General features: G+C 42.5%; 3 protein-coding genes across 6 annotated transcripts; 2 read left to right on the top strand and 1 right to left on the bottom strand.

Annotated features, from left to right (window-relative positions):
* The first annotated feature begins 968 nt into the window (after positions 1-968).
* Positions 969-7,190, top strand: KLHL23 (kelch like family member 23). The gene is made up of 3 exons (XM_071562221.1): positions 969-2,181; positions 3,473-3,625; positions 4,171-7,190. Exons 1-3 carry the CDS (start codon positions 969-971, stop codon positions 4,479-4,481), a joined length of 1,677 nt encoding a protein of 558 aa, XP_071418322.1. The 3' UTR covers positions 4,482-7,190.
* A 252-nt stretch (positions 7,191-7,442) lies between these two features.
* Positions 7,443-16,301, top strand: SSB (small RNA binding exonuclease protection factor La). The gene is made up of 12 exons (XM_071562033.1): positions 7,443-7,548; positions 10,646-10,720; positions 12,218-12,321; positions 12,450-12,624; positions 12,775-12,882; positions 12,982-13,082; positions 13,322-13,393; positions 13,478-13,520; positions 14,196-14,336; positions 14,706-14,889; positions 15,056-15,184; positions 15,842-16,301. Exons 2-12 carry the CDS (start codon positions 10,655-10,657, stop codon positions 15,937-15,939), a joined length of 1,221 nt encoding a protein of 406 aa, XP_071418134.1. The 5' UTR covers positions 7,443-7,548; positions 10,646-10,654; the 3' UTR covers positions 15,940-16,301.
* On the bottom strand, positions 15,949-20,622 carry METTL5 (methyltransferase 5, N6-adenosine). Of its 4 annotated transcripts, none has more exons than XM_071562035.1 (8): positions 20,529-20,622; positions 19,885-20,006; positions 19,146-19,260; positions 18,538-18,719; positions 18,105-18,187; positions 17,771-17,822; positions 17,035-17,084; positions 15,949-16,069 (listed from the first exon to the last, which is right to left on the bottom strand). In XM_071562035.1, the coding sequence occupies exons 2-8, from the start codon at positions 19,991-19,993 to the stop codon at positions 16,016-16,018; spliced, it is 645 nt and encodes a 214-aa protein (XP_071418136.1). In that variant the 5' UTR covers positions 19,994-20,006; positions 20,529-20,622; the 3' UTR covers positions 15,949-16,015. The 4 variants fall into 4 exon arrangements, with proteins under 4 accessions (XP_071418136.1, XP_071418137.1, XP_071418135.1 ...); XM_071562036.1 differs by lacking the exon at positions 20,529-20,622 and adding an exon at positions 20,387-20,459; XM_071562034.1 differs by lacking the exon at positions 20,529-20,622 and adding an exon at positions 20,334-20,459.
* Between the last annotated feature and the right edge of the window lie 839 nt (positions 20,623-21,461).

The following is a 21,461-nucleotide window of genomic DNA, read 5'->3' on the forward strand; positions in this document are numbered from 1 at the left end:
GGGAGGGCCACAGCTGCTTGAACCGTGGGGATGCTGCGTTACAAATAAAGGTCTCCATTCCAGAAAATGTTTTGCCAGCAGAGAAGAGAAAGACTTCTTAAATTGTGAACCACGTTTTCAGAAGTTGTAAAAGCCAACATAGCCATCTTCCTGAACAATTTACTTACAGTTGGAGTCTGTCGACATAGTTTGTGACTGGTCTTTGCACCCTGCCAGGTTCGGGGGTTTGAGGAGAGGTCTGGCCGCCTCATTTCGACTCTTGCTCTCCGGTAATGGGAGAGCCGCAGCTCTTGCCGCCCTTCCTTTCCCTTCGCAGTGTCACTCCTGGGAGCGCCCCGACCACAGGCGGCTTCGGGGCGCTGTCAGCGGCAGCCGCGGCCCCTCGCTTTGTTGAGTGACACCGAGCTGGTGACGCTGCCCAGGCATCTGCTGCTGTCCCTATTACGGCCGGGCCGTCTGTCACCGCCGCGGACAGCCCTTAAACCCCTGTCCCGCGTGGGAGCGCCGGGGCGGCGGCGGCGGCGGCGCTTCGGGCCGGACCTTCCCGAGGCGAGCGTGCGGGAGGGGGCAGGCTGGGGGCTGGGGCAGGGTGGGCCAGGGTGGGCGCTGGGCCAGGCTGAGCGCTGGGGCAGGGTGGGCCAGGGTGGGCGCTGGGCCAGGCTGAACGCTGGGGCAGGGTCGGGCAGGCTGGGCGCTGCTGGGGCAGGGTGGGCGCTGGGGCAGGCTGATTGCTGGGGGAGGTTGAGTGGGCGCTGGGGCAGGGTGGGTGCTGGGGCAGGCTGAGCGCTGCTGGTGCCGCCGGCCTCGCGAAGGGTGCGCGGGGGCGGCCGCGACACCAGCACAGGAGCTGCTGCTGCCACCGCCGGCGGCGGCTCCTCCAGAGGCGGCCCCGGGGCCGCGCTCCGCAGGGCGGTCCCGCAGCCGGGGCAGGGTGCGCGCAGCGCCGCGCACAAAGGGGAGGCGCGGCCATGGCCGCGGCCGGGCAGCAGGAATACGCGTACCTGTACAAGGACTCCGCGCATCCCGCCGGCTTCCTGGAGGCGTTCCGGGCGTTCTACCTGGACGGGCTGTTCACCGACATCACCCTGCAGTGCGCTTCGGGGGTCATTTTCCACTGCCACAGAGCCGCCCTGGCAGCCTGCAGCAGTTATTTCAAAGCCATGTTCACAGCTGATATGAAAGAGAAATCCAAAAACCAGATCAGCCTTCCCGGGCTCAGCCATACAGTTCTGGAAGCTCTCGTGAATTATGCATACACATCACAGATCCAGATAACAAAGAGAAATGTCCAAAGCCTACTCCAGGCTGCAGACCTGCTGCAGTTCGTGTCAGTAAAGAAAGCCTGTGAGCAGTTTTTGGTGAGACATTTAGATACTGACAACTGCATAGGGATGCATTCCTTTGCTGAATATCATGATTGCTCGGAGCTAGAGAAAGAGTCCAGGAGGATATTGTTATGGCAGTTTGAAGAAGTGTGGAAGCAGGAAGAGTTTCTGGACATTGGCAAGGAGAAGCTCTCTTATATTCTTTCCAGAGAAAATCTCAATGTTCGTAAAGAAGAGGCAGCCATTGAAGCCGTTGTTAACTGGGTTGCACACAATGTGGAAGAAAGGATTGAAGATGTCTATGAACTGTTGACCTGCATCAAAGTAGACTTAGATAACATGTATTTGAGGTCAGCTTTAAGCCTACAAAAAAAATGCCGACTCAATGATCATAAGATAAAGTCACTCATATACAAAGCCCTCAACCTCAATCCCAAAGGTCTTTCCAGAAGATCCACAGCAGCCATGTATGTGATTGGAGGATATTACTGGCATCCCTTATCAGAAGTGCATGTTTGGGATCCTTTAACCAACACATGGGTCCAGGGAACAGAGATGCCAGATCACACCAGAGAGAGCTATGGGGTCACCAGCTTGGGACCAGACATATATGTGACAGGAGGCTACAGAACGGAGAGCATTGAAGCCCTTGACACCATGTGGATATATCACAGTGAGAGGGATGAGTGGACAGAGGGCTGCCCCATGCTCGATGCAAGGTATTACCACTGCACAGTTTCCCTGAGTGGCTGCATCTACGCGCTGGGTGGGTACCGAAAGGGAGCTCCAGTGCAAGAAGCTGAGTTCTATGATCCTTTAATACAGAAGTGGCTTCCCATTGCAAACATGATCAAAGGTAGGTAAACTTTTGTATGGCATCTGCCTCCAATGTCAATCCTTTCATATTTGTCCCTTTAAAGTGCCATGGGCTCATTTAGGGCTTCATCCAAGTTCTAGAGAAGTCTACAGGAGTCTTCTGTAAAAGTTGGTGGGGTTTGGTCCTGGTCTTTTCTAGCCAAAAGGCTGCAAACATCCAAATGCTATGCTGGACCGTGCCATGGAACACTAGGGTAGAAAAGCAAGTGGTAGTCTTGTTTAATTTTGCCTTCTTTCAAAAGTAAAATATCTATCAAAATAGAAAGAGATAAGAAAACTACCCGGGATTAGAGTCCTTTCAGTAGATGTTGAAAGAACAACCTCCAATAAAGGGATTGTATGATTTCAGTATAAAACCAGATTACTGAGATTTTCTGTGCAATCATTTATAAAGGTGTCATCATTTAAAAGTTCTTGCATGCAGTTTCCTTCTATTTCTGTGTATCATCTGTTCAGGATCCTTAGTTTAATCATTAGTGTGGGGATAATGAAAAGCACTTATACCTGTTTCTAGGAGCCAAAGCAGTGATCTATTTAAAAGGTCTGAATCACATATTTATAAGCAGTTATACATTTCATCATACATTTTTATAAATTAGTGTAAATATTTACAATTAATTATAAAAATGTACTGTAAGTTGATGCAACATGGTATTATTCTATATACATGAGGGTTTTTGGAGGTATCTGTAACAGGAAAAAATCCCTGCTTTTACAAGTTTCTCCATTGTTTGTATATTTTCCTCAAATATTGCTGCTATTCTCCTTTTATTTCCTTAAAAAATATAATTGCTACACTAATATTATGAGCAGTTACATATTCTATGTAGTTGTTTGTCCAAGTTTCTGTGTGGTACCTCTTATGTGCCCAAACCCCCACCTTGTTTTATTTCATTTTGTTGTCCTAGAGATGGAGTTAACATGGATCCATTCTATTTGTGTACTTGTTTACACAATAGCAGAATTAGTAATACCATGAGAATGACTAAAAGTATTTGAAAAGATACCCTGAGACATTGAACAATCTCAATTCCCATTGTCTTTGTTCTTGCCATATAAGTGATTTTTTAACATCTCTTTGACTTAGTGAAATATTGAAACTAATTCCTTATTCCAAAATCAATGTGACAGTGTGACTTTACTGCCTAAAAATGCTGTGAACTACTGTGTGACTGTATTACATTTTATTTAGTTGTTCTTGATTACGCTGCTAAAGTGTCTTGACAAGTCTGTTTTACTCATATTCAATCTGAATTTCACACTGTGTGCAGGGGTTGGAAACGCCACTGCCTGTGTCCTGCATGAAGTCATCTATGTAGCTGGAGGTCACTATGGGTACAGGGGAAGCTGCACCTATGATAAAATCCAGAGATACCATTCAGGTAGCAATGAGTGGAGTATAGTCACCACGAGTCCACATCCAGGTAAATAATCATTTCTGTTACGAATTTAGAGCTTGATTTGATTACTTGTACCTGGAGTCCTTAAACCCAGGTTTTGGCATATCGCTAATAAAAAAAAAAAAGGAATGCCTGTAGGGCAGCAAGGGCCATTTCCAGACTGAAAAGGAAAGGGAAAACCTTCCAGCATCTGTTCTGCAGAAATTGCTATATAAGTACTGAATTAAGGAATGTCCTCATTCTGTTAAATAATATAACTTTCAATAAAATCTCTCTCTTCATAGACATTTGGCAAAAATAATTTCTATTAATTTTAGAAGGATTTTCTCTATGTTCTACATCTGGTAGCAGTAAGTTTTTTAAGTAGTTCTCACCAAGTACTGGTGCTTAAGTCTTTATCTTCTGTAATGCCTTCAGCTTTCTTTTACCAAGTGTAGCAGAAACTTGAGGTGTCTCCTGAGCTCAGTGAGAAACTCAACTGCACTCAGTGGTGCCCAGTGTCTGTCATGTGGTTGCAGTTTAAGGTAAGGTCATCATGCTGATTGTGCTGTATTCCTTTCTTTCTGAAGAATATGGATTGTGTTCAATTACATTACAAAACAAGATCTATTTTGTGGGTGGACAGACCACGATCACGGACTGCTACGACCCGGAGCAAAATGAATGGAAGCAGATGGCTCACATGATGGAGAGAAGGATGGAGTGTGGCACGGTGGTTATGAACGGATGCATCTATGTAACAGGAGGATATTCCTATTCAAAAGGAACATATCTGCAGAGTATCGAGAAATACGACCCTGAACTGAATAAATGGGAAGCAGCAGGAAACCTTCCCAGTGCTATGCGGTCACATGGCTGTGTCTGCGTGTATAATGTGTAAACATTTCATCTTGCTGTTACAGAAAACAGCAGATGCAGTATTCAAAATAGCACTGATTACCTCATGAATGAGTTGTCTGATACAAACTCTTAGTGCACATTGTTGAAAACTAGGTATAATTTTTTCTCATTTTAAACAACTCAGAAATATAGATGTGGTAACAAGATTTCCATGTATTTTTCAGTCCAATCATTCTTTGCCATGAAAGTTCTCAAATAACTCTCTTATAATACTTAGTGCAGCTACATAGGAACTGCTGTGGAAAACAGATTTGTTTTTGTTAATCACTGGGGGAAACTACGATCTAGTGCTAAGATGACTAAAGCCAAACAAAACACTCTAAATTTCTTAAGGACTGCTGGGCTTAAGATGAAATCTTTGTATTCTGAAGGTAGTTATAGAAATGGATCCCTGCCACAAGCTAAGTGTATGGTACATACAGAGCCATATCACTTGGATAACTAGGTTATCACATTCAGAAATGGGCATTTATAGGATGCCTCCAATTCTGCTTTCAAGTGCCTGAGCAAAGAAGAGCATGGGCTGGGAATGAGGGAATAAGTGTCAGGCAGTAGCCCCAGAGCACAAGCCAAAAGCGTGCACTGGTTCTCCAGAAGAGCAGTGCTCTGCAGCACAAGGCTGTTTGAGAAATCTCTCTTTGCCATTTGTACACTCACTTTGGCATTGCCTGTGAGAAATGAAAGAAGACTCTGCAAGGCTTTGCAATGGGCTCTTTGGCTGATGGACAGATATTGGTGGGTTTTCTTTGTTTTTTTCAAAGAAAAGCCTTAATGTGGTAACTCATTTTTAATATAAAATTCAAGATTGATGTTTGTGTGGAATGGAAGGAGGAAATGGGAGAGACTGAAAAGTTGCTAACATCTTCCTGAGATACAAACGTCTCTATTTTGTTTAAAACCATTTGATATTTCCCGTGAGTGCTAAACTGTGACTTGAGCAAATGTAGCAAATGAACAAACTTGTCAAAATATGTTATGCATGGAGAAATTGAATGCTAAAGTGGTATACAGGATTGATTTATTACTTCTCTCCAGTGTAATACAAGATCTTCAAATTCTGTGTAGAAAGCAGATTTTTGTAAAGTGCTTTATAGACAAATGGATCACATTCTGAGTGGCCTGATAGCAGTGATCCAAACGAAAAAATGCCTTGGGGAGCAGAGGGACCCTTTTAGCACCAAACAGTTCCCCAATCTAGCTTATAAAATGGCAGCAAAACCAGCTTCTAGACATTGGTGTGAGGGGCAGGGACAACCCAGGGCTGCCGAAGGGTGTGCTGGGAACTTCCCTTGCCAGCCAGCACTGCCACCTAAAATGGAATTTTGGTTTTACTGGGTTTATCAGGTACAATGAAAGGAGCTTTCCAGGCAGGTAGGCCCTGAGTTTATAGTATTTCTTTTCCTTGATTGTAAGCATTTTCATCATTTTTTTGTTCTTTCACATTCTTATGGTATTTCTGACTTGCATTTGACTGCTGGTAGCAGGCAGCACTCAACTCTGAGCTTTGATGTGAAGTTCTGTATATATATGGTTCTTGTTTTGATGTCTTTGTCTGTCACCTGACTATGTCAGAAGTTCACATGTGGGGGGGGTTCAGTTTTTTGCTTCATTACCCATCCCACTGAGAGCTATTTAAAGATCCAGTGTAAGTTGTTTAAAGACTAAACTGTAAAGGAGTGTGGGGAATTGAACTCTAATGTCGTTTGAGATACATGGGCCAGGCAGGTGAGTGAAAGAAATAATGTGAATTTGTTAGTCCTGGAAATATCCACAGCTGAGAATTGTTCAAAAGCAGGTAGAGATTTAAAGGACAACATCGCAAAAGCATGAAGGTGATCTTTGTATTGAACAAAACCACAGCAAGCTTAATGTGTGTGTGTAATTTTTCAGTGCAAATTCTGTACCACTGTGAAGCTTCACGTTTGTTGTAAAACATGAGCATAGAACAGCTGCTTGTGGCTGGCCCTGAGGTTCATTCTGGCCCATGTCCTGTCACCGACAGTCATGAGTTAGTGAAAGGACCTAAGAACAAGGTGAGGACTAAGGAAACAAAACCCCTCAATGTCCACTGCTTCTAAACTAGGTGTTTAGTGTTTGTGAAGGACATGATGTTCCAGGGCTGAGTCTGCTTTATCCCCCTGGGCACCCTGCACGTGAGTGATTTGCTGCTTTCTGGCCTCAATTTTCACTGCCAAGTGGAAAAAACCTTTGGTTCTCCCATGCCAGGAGAGTGTGCTGGTCTGGCATAAACGAAAGTCAATGACACTATTACCTAGGGCTTCATCTAAGTCCTAATTTTTCAGAGATTTTGAATGCATTAGAATAAATGGAGATCAGAAGTTCAGACTCATGGTTACATTTCAACTGGTGCTATTTTTCACAATAATCTATGGTGCCCTTTTAAATGAGCTTATGTGTGTAGCATATCCCAAGGTGTGTTGCAGTCAGATCTTGGAATATGAACAGGAACATGAATTCAGCAAGAGGAACAGAGATTCTGACTTCTGGTCAGAGGCCTACAGGAAGTGGGAAGCTCAGAGCAGGGAATCTTTCAGCCATCTGTGTGATATGCTTTTAATAATAGTTGAGTATAAACACTGAATTATTGTGCTCTTGGACCTGTAGTACAGTAGGCACTGTTTTGATTCATATGTAAACTAGAATCTTAGCTAATAGTGAAGTCAAATCAACTGTAAAATCAATACTATTTCTTAAAGTTTTGACTTGTGCAATCCCCGTTTCTAGCGCCGCGGATGACCATGGTACATCTGTAGTACTCAAGTGTTTGTAGTGCTTAATAAATGCAAATTCACCACCTCTGTACAAATACAAGGGTTTAAGTTACTTTTGCTGTTCAGCACGCAGAGGGCGTGAATAGACCCCGTCCCCCTCCCCGTCCCCGTCCCCGTTCCCGCAGCGGCCCCGCCCCGGAAGCGGCTCCGCGCGAGGGGCGGGCGCGCGCGGGGGCTGCTGGTCCGCGCGGCGCCACTCGCGGCCTGTGGAGCGGCGGGAGCGGGAGCGGACCCGGATCGGGATCGGGAGCGCAGGTTCGTGCGGGGCCGCCGCGGGCACCGCCATGCCCGGCCCGGCGAGGAGCCACGGGCTGTGCCGGGGCAGGGCTGGCGGCGGGGCCGGGCCGGGCTGGGCGGGAGGTTCCCGGGGCGGCGGAGCACGTGCCGCGTCTGGCGCGGAGCGGGCCGGGGGAGCCGCACGGCCCTTCCCGCCGCGGCGCTCCCCGCAGAGCCGGCACTGCCGCCCCGCTCCCGCCGCGGGGCCCGCGTGTGAGGAGAGGGATGGAGGCGCTGGAGGCGGGGGAAGGTGTCATAGAGGAAACTGATGGTCTCATGGCACAGCTCGGGGCCTCACAGCTCAATTACTGAATCACTTCTTGGAAGAAATTTCTTCCTATATTGAACTGATTCTCCTAAAAAAAAAAGTGAGTTAAAAGTAACGTCGCTGAAAATGTGTGGTGGCAGGTAACCCTTAGCTTAAATAAACCCCTGTATTTTGAGGTAAGAATCTGGTCAGAAGGCTCAAACCTCTTACACAAGAGTTCCTGAACAAGGCATGGTATGAATAACCGTTCCAATTACTTTATTGGGGAAACTATTGAATAAGAAGCCTTTCACTCTTACAGCAATGGTAGAACCAGCCTGCAATTAAGCCTTGTCCAGACCTTGAAACTAAATGGCTGGTAAGATGAAAATCCATTTGAGAGTTCTTTTAGGATGCTCTAACTAATATAGCGTGGGATCTAACTGTTCCAGTTAAAGGGCTTCACTGTAATTTTCCACTTGTAATTTAAATCTAATGACTACTTGCATTATTTTAACTTGTTTCCATTTTGTGTAATACTGATAAAGGCTGTTGGCACATAGAAGAAACAAGTCTGTGTGGTCTGCTAAGAAAGCCCTTAAAATAAAATCTCCTGTAAGATTTTGCATGCAGTTCAGCCAGTGATTGCTGTTCACTGCAGCTTTTTATCAGCCTTCACTGCTGTACAGCAGCTGAAAACTATTGATCTGGAAGTTGTCTTGTGCCAAACGACTGAGCTAAAGAGGCTGAAGTAAGCATGTGCAGACAAGGCTAGAATTTCCTTAAATTAGGCTGCTTCTGCTTTTGTTCTAAATAGGTTAGAGCTTGATCACTGTCTGAACTAAATTACACACATGGTAAGCTTGAATCTTCCTGTCTTGCCTACAGTTTGTTGTTACTTGTAACTGCAGGTATGCTTTATAGAAAAACTTTTTCAGGTGTAAGACTTGCTCTAAAGAATCTGTGCAGGTCTTGTGTCATTTTACACTTTTTTGTATTGACCTTGAAAATACTGCTAAGGAAGTAGACATTGTTTTCTCAACTGTGGAGCTGAGCCTTATATGGAAACTGGGTTGCTGGTTCTGGGTATTTCGGTACCTGGGCTGAGGAAGGCTGGGGTAGTGGTCATTAGTTCCTCCCATGGAAAAAGCTGAGACTGCTCCATAGGCTGCCACTAAATTACACCAAGTAGGGTATAATGTAAAAGGGAGCACTGGTTTCTCTTACAGGGTGGGAGTTGGGAAAACAGCACAGGAGTGTTAAGACAGTACCAGCATCTGAATGTGGTGGTGAACTGTCAGTCTCTCCTGTAGTCAGGGTGGCTCATGTGAGACATCTCTGAAGTACCTGCACCTGTCAGCTTTGGGTACCCTGGCCTGGGTTTTGTAAAGTGCTTTAGAGACAAATGGATCACGCTCTGAGCATAGCTGGAAACCAACACTTGCTGAAATCAGGCTTTAAAGAGTGTTACAGTGGTAGGTACAGGTGGAAGCACAGCAGTAGAGACTGGGATGCACATTTTAAGATTCTTAAGTGCCAAAGAACAAAAAGTAAGTCCAAGGAGGCAATGAAGTAGGAAGATGAGGGAATGGGAATACTGCAGACTGCAGTAGGCTGAACAATGACTGGGAAATCAAACTACTAAAATAAGCAGATGGGGCTGCCAGGTGGGTGTTTGGATGAAGAACGTAATTCCCTGTGACAAGGGCACCTCAGGGAAGTTTTCCAGGCCAGTCATCTTGGTGCTCTGAAAGATGTTACTGTCCTGCAAGTGGCAGAAGAGCAGAAGGTGTACGTTTCAATCTCCCAGTAAACCTGCAAGACGCAAGTGCAAACCCATCTTCACCAGTAGTCTTTGTGATCACTGATCTGTGAACTGAGGTAACTGAGGGCCGTGAAACCACTTCATCTTCTGTAGTTGGATTTAAGAAGGGTGTTAGTGCGCAAAGGGAGAAGGAAGAAATCTGTGCTTCATAGTTCATAACTGAATTCAAACCAGTTTTTGACAGCTTTATAAAGCTGCATTTCCCCTCAAGGATTAATCTTCACACTATCCTTATTTTAAGAGCAACTAGTTAGACATTTTTTGATCCCAGTTAATTTTCTGGCGAGTAGCTGCTTTCTTAGTGACTGCATCTGATATGCTGAGGTTATGTACCTGCTGCCAGTTAAGAGAAGTTGCTTCTAAGTTAAAACATCCTACCTGTCATCAAAGATACTTGATTTAGTATTCAAACAGAACTGCATTGAAGACAGATTTGTAAAGGAGAGAACTACACATCCTTAGGAATTATTAGTAAATGCAGATACTATTATTTCTTCCTTCAGTCAGGTCCGTGACCTTTCAAAAATTAAACAGGAGACAAACTTCAGGAATGTATCTCAGTTTACCTCTGTAAGAATGAAACAGTTTTTGTTACTGATCTTTGCCTAATGAGAGATTGGATTTGACTTAAAGCACAAAGTTACTGGCTCTCAGCTTTGTTGCTGGTGTTAGGCATGAACTAAGGATCTGTGCCTAGAAAAAGGTAAATAACAAATAAGACTGTGAAGTGCCAGCATTTTTTTAATTTATATTGAATGCAGAATGCCAAATGCTGCCTGAGCAACCAAAGTATTTTACTTGTGCAGTTTTTTCCCCAGTTGTTTCATAGTTTCTCCCTGGAATTCTGCAATCATGTTTAGGTTTCACAGGCATAAATGTGTGGCTAAAGAAGGTGGGTGTCACTGTGTTTGGATGAGGCTGCAGTGAAATGCAATGCTCGAAGAATGTGTCTGTAGAACGTACTATTCAATAAGTGCTTTTGCTCTGTGTTCTCTTCAACGCAGCTGGTGAAAATGGCTGAAAATGGAAATGGTGAAAACATGTCTATCTTGGAAAGCAAAATCTGTCAACAAATTGAGGTAAGTTCAGTTTATAGTTTGAGATCTGGACTGAGGTGTGGTTTTGGGGGCATTCATTGGCAGGAACTTGGCTAATGGGAAGTTAACTGCATGGGGAGTTAGACTTGAATCTCCAGCTCTTTAAAAAATGTCACAGGTCTGTGACAGGTATTTAATACTTTAAGAGAGTTATAATAGTATTTTAAGTTGGAAGTAATACTTGTCTAGAGTTGCTTGTAAGACCATCATTTAAAAACATAAAAGGTTTAATTGGTAGCATTTTAGGTGCTACAGCAAGTGAATGTATCATTAAACAATTTATTAACATGTTTGCTGGGGTTATTCTACCTACGCAAACAGGAGGGTGAATTTTAATTCTAAATGCCTTGATTTCTTTGGGGGAAAAGTTCTCCTACTCAGGAATCTGTTCTGGTCAAAATATTAGCACATTACTTAACTTGATATTGTGATTTACTGCTTTGTAATTTATTGCTAAAAATTACAACTAAACTTATATGCCTACTTTATATTCACTATTTCTCTCTCTAGAGGCTTGGAGGGTTACCCCACAACCAAAAATTGAGACCATCACTTAAAATGACATCTAGAACAAAACTGTTTTCCTGAAGGATAAAAATATCCCTCCATGTCAATGCCCAATACCATACAGAGCTATTATTTTCATACATAACAGAAAAATCAACAGAGATTGAGACAAAATAGTTAACAAAACTGGAGTTTTGGTGATGTGAATTTGAGGACTACTAGAGGGAGTGGTATTGTTGTTAAACGTGTACTGACTTTTTAACACACCATGATATTGGTGGAAACATTCCAAGTTGTCCTATGGCTTCAAGTATTAGACACCAGTTAGGTGATTGCTGGTAAGCGAAAGAATCTGATTAGCTTGTGTGTCTTGAACTGAATGTGGACAAGATCAAAATCAGAACATATTAATAAAATAAAATTAAAAAATAAATTTAAAATAAACATTTTTTTATCTTAGAGGTTTGTTGAATGAGACCTAGAAATTCTGGTCTATGTGGATGATTTTTCAGTGTGCAAATACAATATTCTTGCTTATACATTCCTTAAATAAGTAAAGAGCAAAACCTGAATCTGTTGGTGATAAATTTGAGTTTTGACTCTGCGGAGCTTGATCTGGGTGATGAATGCTTATGCTGTTAACAGAATAAGCTTTACTCCTTTCTTAAACAAAACTGCAGTCTGCCTTTGCCTCATTAGTGTCATTGGATGAAACGCTGGTTTGCTGTGGGGCTTGTTTTGTTTGGGTGTTTTTGTGGAGTTCTTGTGTGTTTTCTTATTTGTTTCTACAGCTCACATGTTGCAGCCAACTCTTAGCAAAGGATCACATTAAAGCAGGAAGTTATAATTTCCTAGTTGTTCAGATGAACTACTTTTGATATGTCTCAGTCTACTGCAGTAACCTGGCAGATGAAAATGAACTTTTAAGACTGAAAATTTGTAAACAAATCTCTCCTCCCTCCTTTTTTTCAGTACTATTTTGGCAATCACAATTTACCAAGAGACAAGTTCCTAAACGAACAGATCAAACTAGATGATGGCTGGGTACCTTTAGAAGTAATGATCAAATTCAACAGGTAAAACAAAGTACAACTAATGTGGATAGAAGAGTAACTTTCCACTACTGCATGTAAATTCCTGTTTTAACATCTGGCTTCAGCTTTGCCTGTGTATTTGGAATAACCTTTGTCTGCTTACTCAATAGGTTAAGTCGCCTTTCAAAAGATTTTAGTGTCATTGTAGAAGCACTAAGAAAATCCAAGACTGGTTTAATGGAAATAAATGAAGACAAAACTAAAATAAGAAGATCTCCCAATAAACCCCTTCCTGAATTAAATGACCAGTATAAGGCTGCGATTAAAAACAGATCTGTCTATGTTGTAAGTAAATTTCTTCCTTTACTCTATGCTGTTCCTGCATGACTTAGACCAAAAACCATCTGAGAAAAGCTTGAATTAACTCATACTAGATATGTTGTAATTTTTAAGAGTCAGTTTTGGCATACAATTGAAGCTCCTTCTGTCTTGCAGAAAGGCTTTCCACTAGATGCTACTCTTGATGATATCAAAGAATGGCTTGAAGATAAAGGTCCAGTTGAAAACATTCAAATGAGAAGAACATTGCAGAGAACATTTAAGGTAGCTCTTGGAATGACCACTTAGACCTGGGGCAGGGATCACCCTGGACAACATTGTGTTCAATTACTCTAACACTCAATGTCTCTTGCCATTTAACAGGGTTCAATATTTGCAGTTTTTGATAGTGTTGAATCTGCTAAGAAGTTCACAGAGATACCAAATCAAAAGTACAAAGACACAGAGCTGATAGTACTTTTCAAGTAAGTCCTCTTAACTGATGTATGAACTAATAATGGTCAGGGGTGGATTTAGACACAAACCTGGCTTGACCTGAGAAGTTTGAGTGTCTAAACTGTCGTACAGGTATTGACAGCTGTACCTTTGGGAGACTAGCACTTCAACTCAGAAAAACAATTTCAACTGTTTCTTGTCTACTGCTGCCTTATAAAGTAATTATAACAGAATACTTTATATTAACTTAGCTTTTATTCAATTGAAGGGAGGAGTATTGTACAAAGAAGAATGAAGAAAGGAAACAAAATAAAGTAGAAGCAAAAGCAAGAGCTAAACAGTAAGTCATTATCAACCAAAGTGCCTGGTTTTGCTCACCTGACTACACTTGAACTGACTCATAACTAATTTAACTTTTCTGCAGGGAAAAAGAAGAGAAACAGAAACAAGCAGCAGATGCTGAAATGGTATGGGTTTCTTTTCTTAAATCTCTATACCTGAAAATTTTGTAATTCTTGCTTTTTTATGGATTTTAAATCCATGCACATGCTCCTGCTCTTACATTTTGTAAAGCTAATGGGATAGTCTGTTTGAAATTCTGTAATATAGAGGACTTTCTAGAAAGTCACTTCAGCTTTTCCAGGTGACCTACAGTAAGACTGTTTTGTCACAGTGTTTATTTTCAGTAGACTAATTTTGTTTGAAAGCTCATGTTCTGAACTAGGCATGTTTACTTGTTCAGATGTGATCCTGAATGCACCATTGAGAAGACTGTTCTTCTGTGGTATTTAGAGGATCCATTAAGAATACAATAGTAATACATAGTTTTTCAACCTGAGGTATCAGCCTTCAGAAAACTTTTTTGTAGAATTTAAAGTGTAACTTCCTTCTGGAAAAGAAGTCCTAAGTTCCATATAGGTGTATCATAGTAAGCAAAACAAAAATCAAAAAAAGGAGAGGGGACACACTGTGCAGGACTTGACATGAGCATAACTAAGGTACAAAGCAAAACTGCTAGAATTACTGTAACTTCAGTTGCTTATTTATCATTACATTTAATAAGTCTGAGGATTGAGGAGGAAAATAAGAATATTCAAGCTTGACTCTTCAATGAAAGCGTGTGGGTTTTTTATTTCATGCAGAAGTCTCTGGAAGAAAAGGCAGGATGCCTTTTGAAGTTTTCTGGTGATCTAGATGACCAAACATGCAGAGAAGACCTCCATGCTGTATTTTCTGGTCATGGAGAAATCAAGTGGATACACTTTGTCAGAGGTGCAAAGGAGGTCAGTAGAATCTTGGACAAGGACTTAAGATCTTGCTCTTGAAGTTCAAAAATGAATGATTAAATGTTTGTTCTCTTATGTAATCAAGTAAATTATTGTCTTGTGAAATTTCAGAAAATTTACAGAATTAAACTATTCCATTAAATTCTTTCAAAAGAACAGATAAGGGTTCCAGCCTTGTTAGTTGATAAGGCCAAAACTGAGAATGCTAGTTAGGCCAGCCTAAGGGCTTTGATTCAGGCTAGACATGTTTTACGTCATGCAAAAGTAATGAATTTGCTGAGGTAATTAACAGGATATGTTATTCATCATTGTAGTTCAATGTTTTTGCAGTAAGATTCAAATGCAGATGCCACTCTTCTCTTTAAGGGAATTATCCTGTTTAAAGATATTGCCAAAGAAGCTCTGGAAAAAGCCCAAACAGCACATAATGGAAACTTACAGCTTCGGAACAAGGATGTTGCATGGGAAGTGCTAGAAGGAGATGCAGAGAAAGAAGCTCTGAAAAAAATATTGGAAGATCAGCAAGAATTGTTGAAACAGAAAACAAAAGGTCCTCCCTTTATTAATTTAAGCCTTTATAATGTCCTAGAAGTGGCATTGTGTGAAATTCATTCCAAGCAGTGAATATGTACTACACACTGACTTAACTGTAAAGTCTTTAAACTTGCCAGTTAGAAGAGAAATGATACAAAGTTCATGATCTTGTATCTCCACAGGGCGCAAAATGAAAGGAAAAGGAAGAGGGGGAAAAATACCTCAGGGTGCACAAAAAGGAAAAGTACAGTTTCAGGGCAAGAAAATTAAGTTTGAGAATGAAGAAGGTGGTGAAGATGATACTAAAACAGGTATGTCATTCTGTGCTTAAGTACACGGAGCTGCTTTCTGGAGAAGTACTCATGCTTCTTACAAGTATTTCAGCTTTATCTCTTGATTGTAGTATTTCTGCCCTCTTGTCAGTATCAGTAAAGTAACTTTAGGAGTCTTGTGCTTTATTCCTTCCAGAACTGTCCATAAAGCTTACTAAGATAATTACTAGATGGGTAAGGCTGTACTGCAGGGCCGTCCAAAGCATTTTGCATTGAAAGATGGTGGTTATCAGCTACATTACACAACTCTAGATCCACTCTCTTGAGTGGTGCTTTTCTTTCCACCTTGAGGATATGAGAAGACTAATAGTTCTGCCTGTCAGTATTTAGCTTATTCATTGGATATGGCACCTACTTAACTAAACCCCACTGAAACCTCATGGCAGACTGTATTCCTTTATTTTCTGACCTGCCTTCCAGCTGAGTTACATAGGGACAAAGCTCTTCAAATCAAACGTGGTATTTTAGAACATCTAAAAGCTCTAAGTCATAGAAATAAGTAAACCTGCTAGTGAGGCAGTGCCTGCAGGTAACAGGCTCATCCTTGAACTAACAGGGTAGGAAGGGTTTGTGGTTTTTCCGTATTTCAGGTAATGCTTTTCTTTACTGTAAATGACTACACATTCAATCTTGCAGAACCAGCAAGTCCCAAGAAGAGACCACTAGAGGAAACAGAAAAGGAAGAACCTGCACCAAAACAACTGAAAACAGAAAATGGAGATGGCAATCAGTAATACTAAAATAAATTTTTAAAAAATTAAGAATTAGTGGTTTTATTGTTCCATTTTCAATAGGTTTTAAAGACAGGCCTCAGTTCAGGAGTTTCTTGGCAGAAAATCTAATGAAATCCACTTCAATGTCAACCTACAAGCAGAGAAAAGCTTCATTTTTTTGGGTTACAGCTTTCTTTTATTTAAGAAGCATGCTTACTCCTAACATACAACCATGGAAAGCTTTTATATTTATAGTTTTGTTTATACTGTCAGATCCTCTCAATATTTCCAGCATCTCATTCAAATGTAAAAGGTTTTGGACTTCAGTAACCTTGTTCTGTTGAATAGCAGCTGGCAATAAATTCAGAACTTAAAACTGCTTACTCCTGGAGTCTGGTTAATGTAGTATAACACCATAACTGTCAGGTAGCAAAGCTGAAGGACAGACTTAACTATTTTCAGTTGAGGTCACCAAGACCACAGGTACAGATGATTAAGGCTTCTAGTCTTTGCTATTCATCATACCTAACAGTCTTCAGACTGCTCAGTCTCCTGTCTACTTGCCCTATGGTAACCAAGGGGATATGCATCCTCCAGGCCAGCATTCAGTATCCAAAAACTTGCATGGTGGGCTTAAGCTTCCATACTTGTGTCCTGACTGGGTCTGTACTTGTGGGTGAAGTCCACTGCTTCTTCCTGCTCCCCCCAGGATGCCTGGGAGTAGCTGTAGCTATTTGTGGTGGAGAGCACAGCACACTGAAATAATTCTACAGCTCTGACACTTACTCTGGCCTTCAGCACTTAGTTTAGTCTAAGTCCCAGTGCAGATAAGATCAAGCAAATAGGAGTTGAGTCAAGGAGGCAGCCCTTAGCTTATCACCTCTAGCTGCAGTGTTGGCTTTAATCTTTCTATAGCTTTGACTGGCATTATAATGATTCCTTTCACTGTTCAGCTAAAAAATGTAGTAACAGCAATGGAACCTGTTGGTATCAGAGTGAACTCTCCAGTGCTGTCAACATCCACCATCCAGTACATATGGCCCTAAAACTTCAATTTTCATAAGGAGAATTTATCTACCTCAGCATTTTCTCAGTTCTGTTAGGTTTTATACTTACTGATTTCTTCTTATGGAACTTGTATGATGCTGGTAGATCAAATCTAAGTTCTGTGAATAGTACAGAGAATAGTTGTTAGACTACAATGATTATTGGTCACTTAAACCCTGTATCCATGTACTTTATTTCTAATGCCCACCTCTGTTGTAGTAACTGTTTGGGTCTCTGGGCTAGATGATGACTGAACATTTAAGCTGTCCACATCAAACAGTTAAGTGGATGCCTGAAATGCAGTTGTGCTTTGAGCATTTCGTGTCTTAAGTTCTATGACTGTGTAAAGCTAGTGGTACAGCTATAGTGGTATTTAAGAATAAGGAAGATAATAAAATAACTGAAAAAATACTTAGGTGACTAAGGACAGGACATTTTTTTGTGTGTGTGAGAACTGACTTTTTTTTTTGTGTGAGCAACTGCTTTGCTTTTGTTTGTTGGCAACAATCTTGTTTTAAAGCAGGAAGGGAGGTATCTTCCACTTGAAGACAAAATCTAGTCCAGGAAGAAACCCATCTCTGCACAGAATATGTATTCCTCAGAGCTTTAAGTGCCTGCTTGTATTCTAGCCAAGTAGCAAGATATTAAAAAAAAGTCTGCTTAGAAAAAAATACCTGTGTCATTTCAGTGTTAAATCACATGTAAATTGCCCTCAGGCTGTTATGAGTGGCTAGTAGTGTTTATAGGTATTACCCCAAGCAAAAGGTGGTCTGGTTTTTTTCAGTTAACAACAAACTTATATTACCTGCTATGACTTCCATCTTTACTTCCCATTCATCTGCTTTCTTTTGAATGTGCTACAATATTAAATGGATACAGGTAAATTTAAAAGCTCATTTCTACACTGATTTATGAACATCTATTTAAGAAGTCTCCTGTGCTTTTGATTTTCAAGCTGAAGCATTAGATCACATACTTATCTTGATGTATGTGAGATTGCAGTTACTTGACATAAATATTTACCCCAAACATCCCCCCATAAAGGTGTGAACAAATCAGTGAAGCTGTGGACATCATCCTTAAATCCCAGCTGTTTCGTTGTCTGGTCAAGGCTTGCCCATCTGAAATGAAAGACTTACCTGCCGTGTTGAAGTTTTGTGAAGAGAATATACAGCTGTTTTTGCCATTTGTAGAGCAGTTTTCAGAAAAATCATATCAATTCCTAAAAGAATGATGAAATTATTAGACTTGGTTAATGCAAGCTAAAGATCTGCTTATTTTTTTCTGGAATACCAGCTATTTGAGAAACAGCACTGAACACATTACAAAGTATTTCTAAAACTTGCCCAATTGCTTTTGGTAAAATGACAGTGATATGAAATTTTTATTTCAAACCCAGTGACTCTAGGCTACAATGTTGAAGTTATTAATCTGTATTTAGGAAGCTGATTCCAGATCAACAAAATGCTAGGTACTTAGAATAGCTGACTAATAAAGGAGATGCTTCACTAAAAGCACTTCCCTTGCTACTTTATTCATAATAATTTCTAATTGATTTTCAGAATTACCAACCTTTATTATGCTTGGTACCAAATGGAGGGTTCATAATAACTGTGTCAAAAGCATCTGCCATGCTATCAGATAATGAACAGATATCACACTGAACCATGTTGATGTTCATGAGCTCAAAGTCTTCAATATTGCTATTAAATATTTCCAGTGCATCTGCATCTATGTCAAATCCCACACAGAATCTATTAAAAAGAAAAGTGTCACATATTAGTGTGCTGCAAATTAAAGCTTTGAAAGGGATCTGTGTACACAACTTGCTCTATCTAGGAAATGTAACACATACAAATGTAAGCACACATGATAAAGTTAGTGCTGATAAAAATCCAAGTTGTTCTGTTGCACTTTCTCAAATATAATTCTAGATTTTGTTAGGAAGTTTCATGTGTTCATTTAGTGTTTCGGGGAAAGCAAGTACTCTGACTTCCAAGCTCATGACAACTGTCCATCACTTTCACAGTAGGAATGGTTATTAACAGTCAATTAATCTGATTATGCACCAGATTATATACCTAAAATGAGTTTAGTTCAGCATTGCTGTGTTTTAATTTCACTTTCTACTGTTCCATGCCAGAAAGAAACATAAACAGAACTTAGAATTAAATACTTACCCTGCTCCTAACATTGCACTTCCAATGCTGAGCATACCACAACCACATCCTAAATCTGCAATTGTTTTGTTTTCAATATCATCAAAAGTATTGTGAATTGTATAAAGCATACAGGCTGGGGAAAAAAACAAACAACACTGGTCAATAAATCAAATACACATCTGATTAATCAAGAGGAGCTACGTCTGCCTTCAGAAAACTCTTAACTAAAGGTTTCTTGTAATGCAAAATTAAGCTGATGTTCTCACTGCCTGTAATTCTCTTTTTCATTTATATGTGAAGACTCAAAAACATTTTGATGAGTTACAGAACTCTAGATCTTTGCTGGAGAGATTACACATAGAGCTGTATTGTTTGTGGAAAAAGTGTGCCTCTAAATTTGTTTTGGAAAAAACAATATAAGGATTTAAAATATTGCAAAAATCATAAGGTATGGAGGAATGTCTGTATATACACTTTTATTGGTTTTGTGTCCCATGAAATAAGTCCATTTCAGCTTTCACAGTTACAGATTAAGATGCTTCTATCACGTAATCTTTTAAATCAGTTTTTTATTTGGTTTTTCGATAGTGCATTACCAGTATACTTCTAAATAATTACATTCCTGTTGGATACAATTTCTTAACTACTTTTAGTGTGCAGTCTTCAAAGGAGATAATGCAGTAGAAAAAACTTTTTGAGTTACAAGTTCTGATGAAGAACTAGTGAAAGAGACAACAGTGCTGTGGGTCACCTCTACCTGCGATATGAGGTCTTGTTGGATACTGTTCAAGGAGTAGTTTTGGACTTTCAAAAGTATCAGCTTGTTGAAGACAGCTTTCCAGTTCTTTAAGCTTTAATTTCTTCATGTTTATGGCTTAACTAAAGAGAATAGCGTACAATCAGTTACAATAACATAAACAAACTACGTACTGAATTGTTTTATACCTAAAATCCCCCACTATTCCTCAGCATTTCCCGGGTGTTTTCATGCAGCTGTCTCCCGGAATGCAGCTGGCGGCACACCAGTGACGGGGAACGAGCTCCGACGCGGACGGCGGGGCCCCTGTTTCCCTCCCCACCGGCCCCGGCGCGGGGCCCGCGGCCGCCCGAGGAGGCACCGAGCCCTCAGCGCCCGCCACCAACCACCCGGCCCGCCCGCCCCTGCCCGCGGACACGGTCCCGCACGGTGCCCGCCGCCCTCCTCACCGCGGCCCCTCACAGCGCCCACGGCCCCGCACGGCTCCCGCCGCCCTCCGCACCGCGGCCCCTCACAGCGCCCACGGCCCCGCACGGCTCGGTCCGGCCCGGCAGCGCTCCTCGCACTTCCGCCGCACCGCCCCCTGCCCGCCCCTTCCCGGGCTGACGGGCACCTGCGGGAACGAAACACAGCGGAACTTGTACCTGTGTCTGATTAACAAGTGTGAGCTTTGGTGCCGCGTGTCGTAAATACGGGACGTTTTATTGCCCCTCGCGTGTCCCCGCTGCTCGGTGCCCGCGATAGCCCGGTCGGCCAGGCTCGTCCCCGGCGGTGCCGCTGCTGAGCGCCCTCAGGGGCAGGGCACGGAACTGGCTCCTGCCCCGACGTTGAGAAGGGCGGTCGTTCAGAAAAGAGTAACAGATTTCCCTCCTTCTCCTGTATTTTGTTTCTTGCGATCGGGTGTGAGACGCGCCGCACCGCGTGCCCCACACTCTGCCCTCAGGGAACCAGCAGGAGCCGCCACGGACGGGCAGCCACGGGAACAGCGGCACAGCCGGGACAGCGGCAGCTGCCTTGGGTCCGCTGCTGTTGGGCAGAAGGCTATTCTCCTTTAGGAACGGATATTTTCTTCTAAGGTTTCCCAGGGCACAGTTGAAAACCAGTTTATCGAGGTTTAAACACGCCGATGTGTGTGTCAGGCACGGTGACTCGCACCCGAGGGCGTTCTCGCCGGTGCCGCTGGGCGCGGGTCTGCGGGCACCCGGGACAGCCCGGGACGCGGCGCTGCTGCCGGAGCCCGGCGCTGCTCTGCGGTCCCGGCGGGGCCGCTTGATGGCAGCGAGCGCGGACCTGCCGCCCGAAGCCTCGGAGGTGCCTCCTGCATCCCCCGCAGGTGCTCCTGCCCCCAAAGCCGCCACCGCCTCAGCCCGTCGGGACCCCGCGCCCCGGACACAGCGGCAGCAGCGCAGGGTCTCAGGGTACCCGCTCCGGATCGGTAACACACACAGACACACACACAGACACACACAGACACAGACACAGACACACACACACACACACACACACACACACACACACACACACACACACACACACACACACACACACACACACACACACACACACACACACACACA

This window comes from Pithys albifrons, chromosome 8 (assembly GCF_047495875.1).
Source record: "Pithys albifrons albifrons isolate INPA30051 chromosome 8, PitAlb_v1, whole genome shotgun sequence".
Classification (NCBI taxonomy): Eukaryota; Metazoa; Chordata; class Aves; order Passeriformes; family Thamnophilidae; genus Pithys; species Pithys albifrons.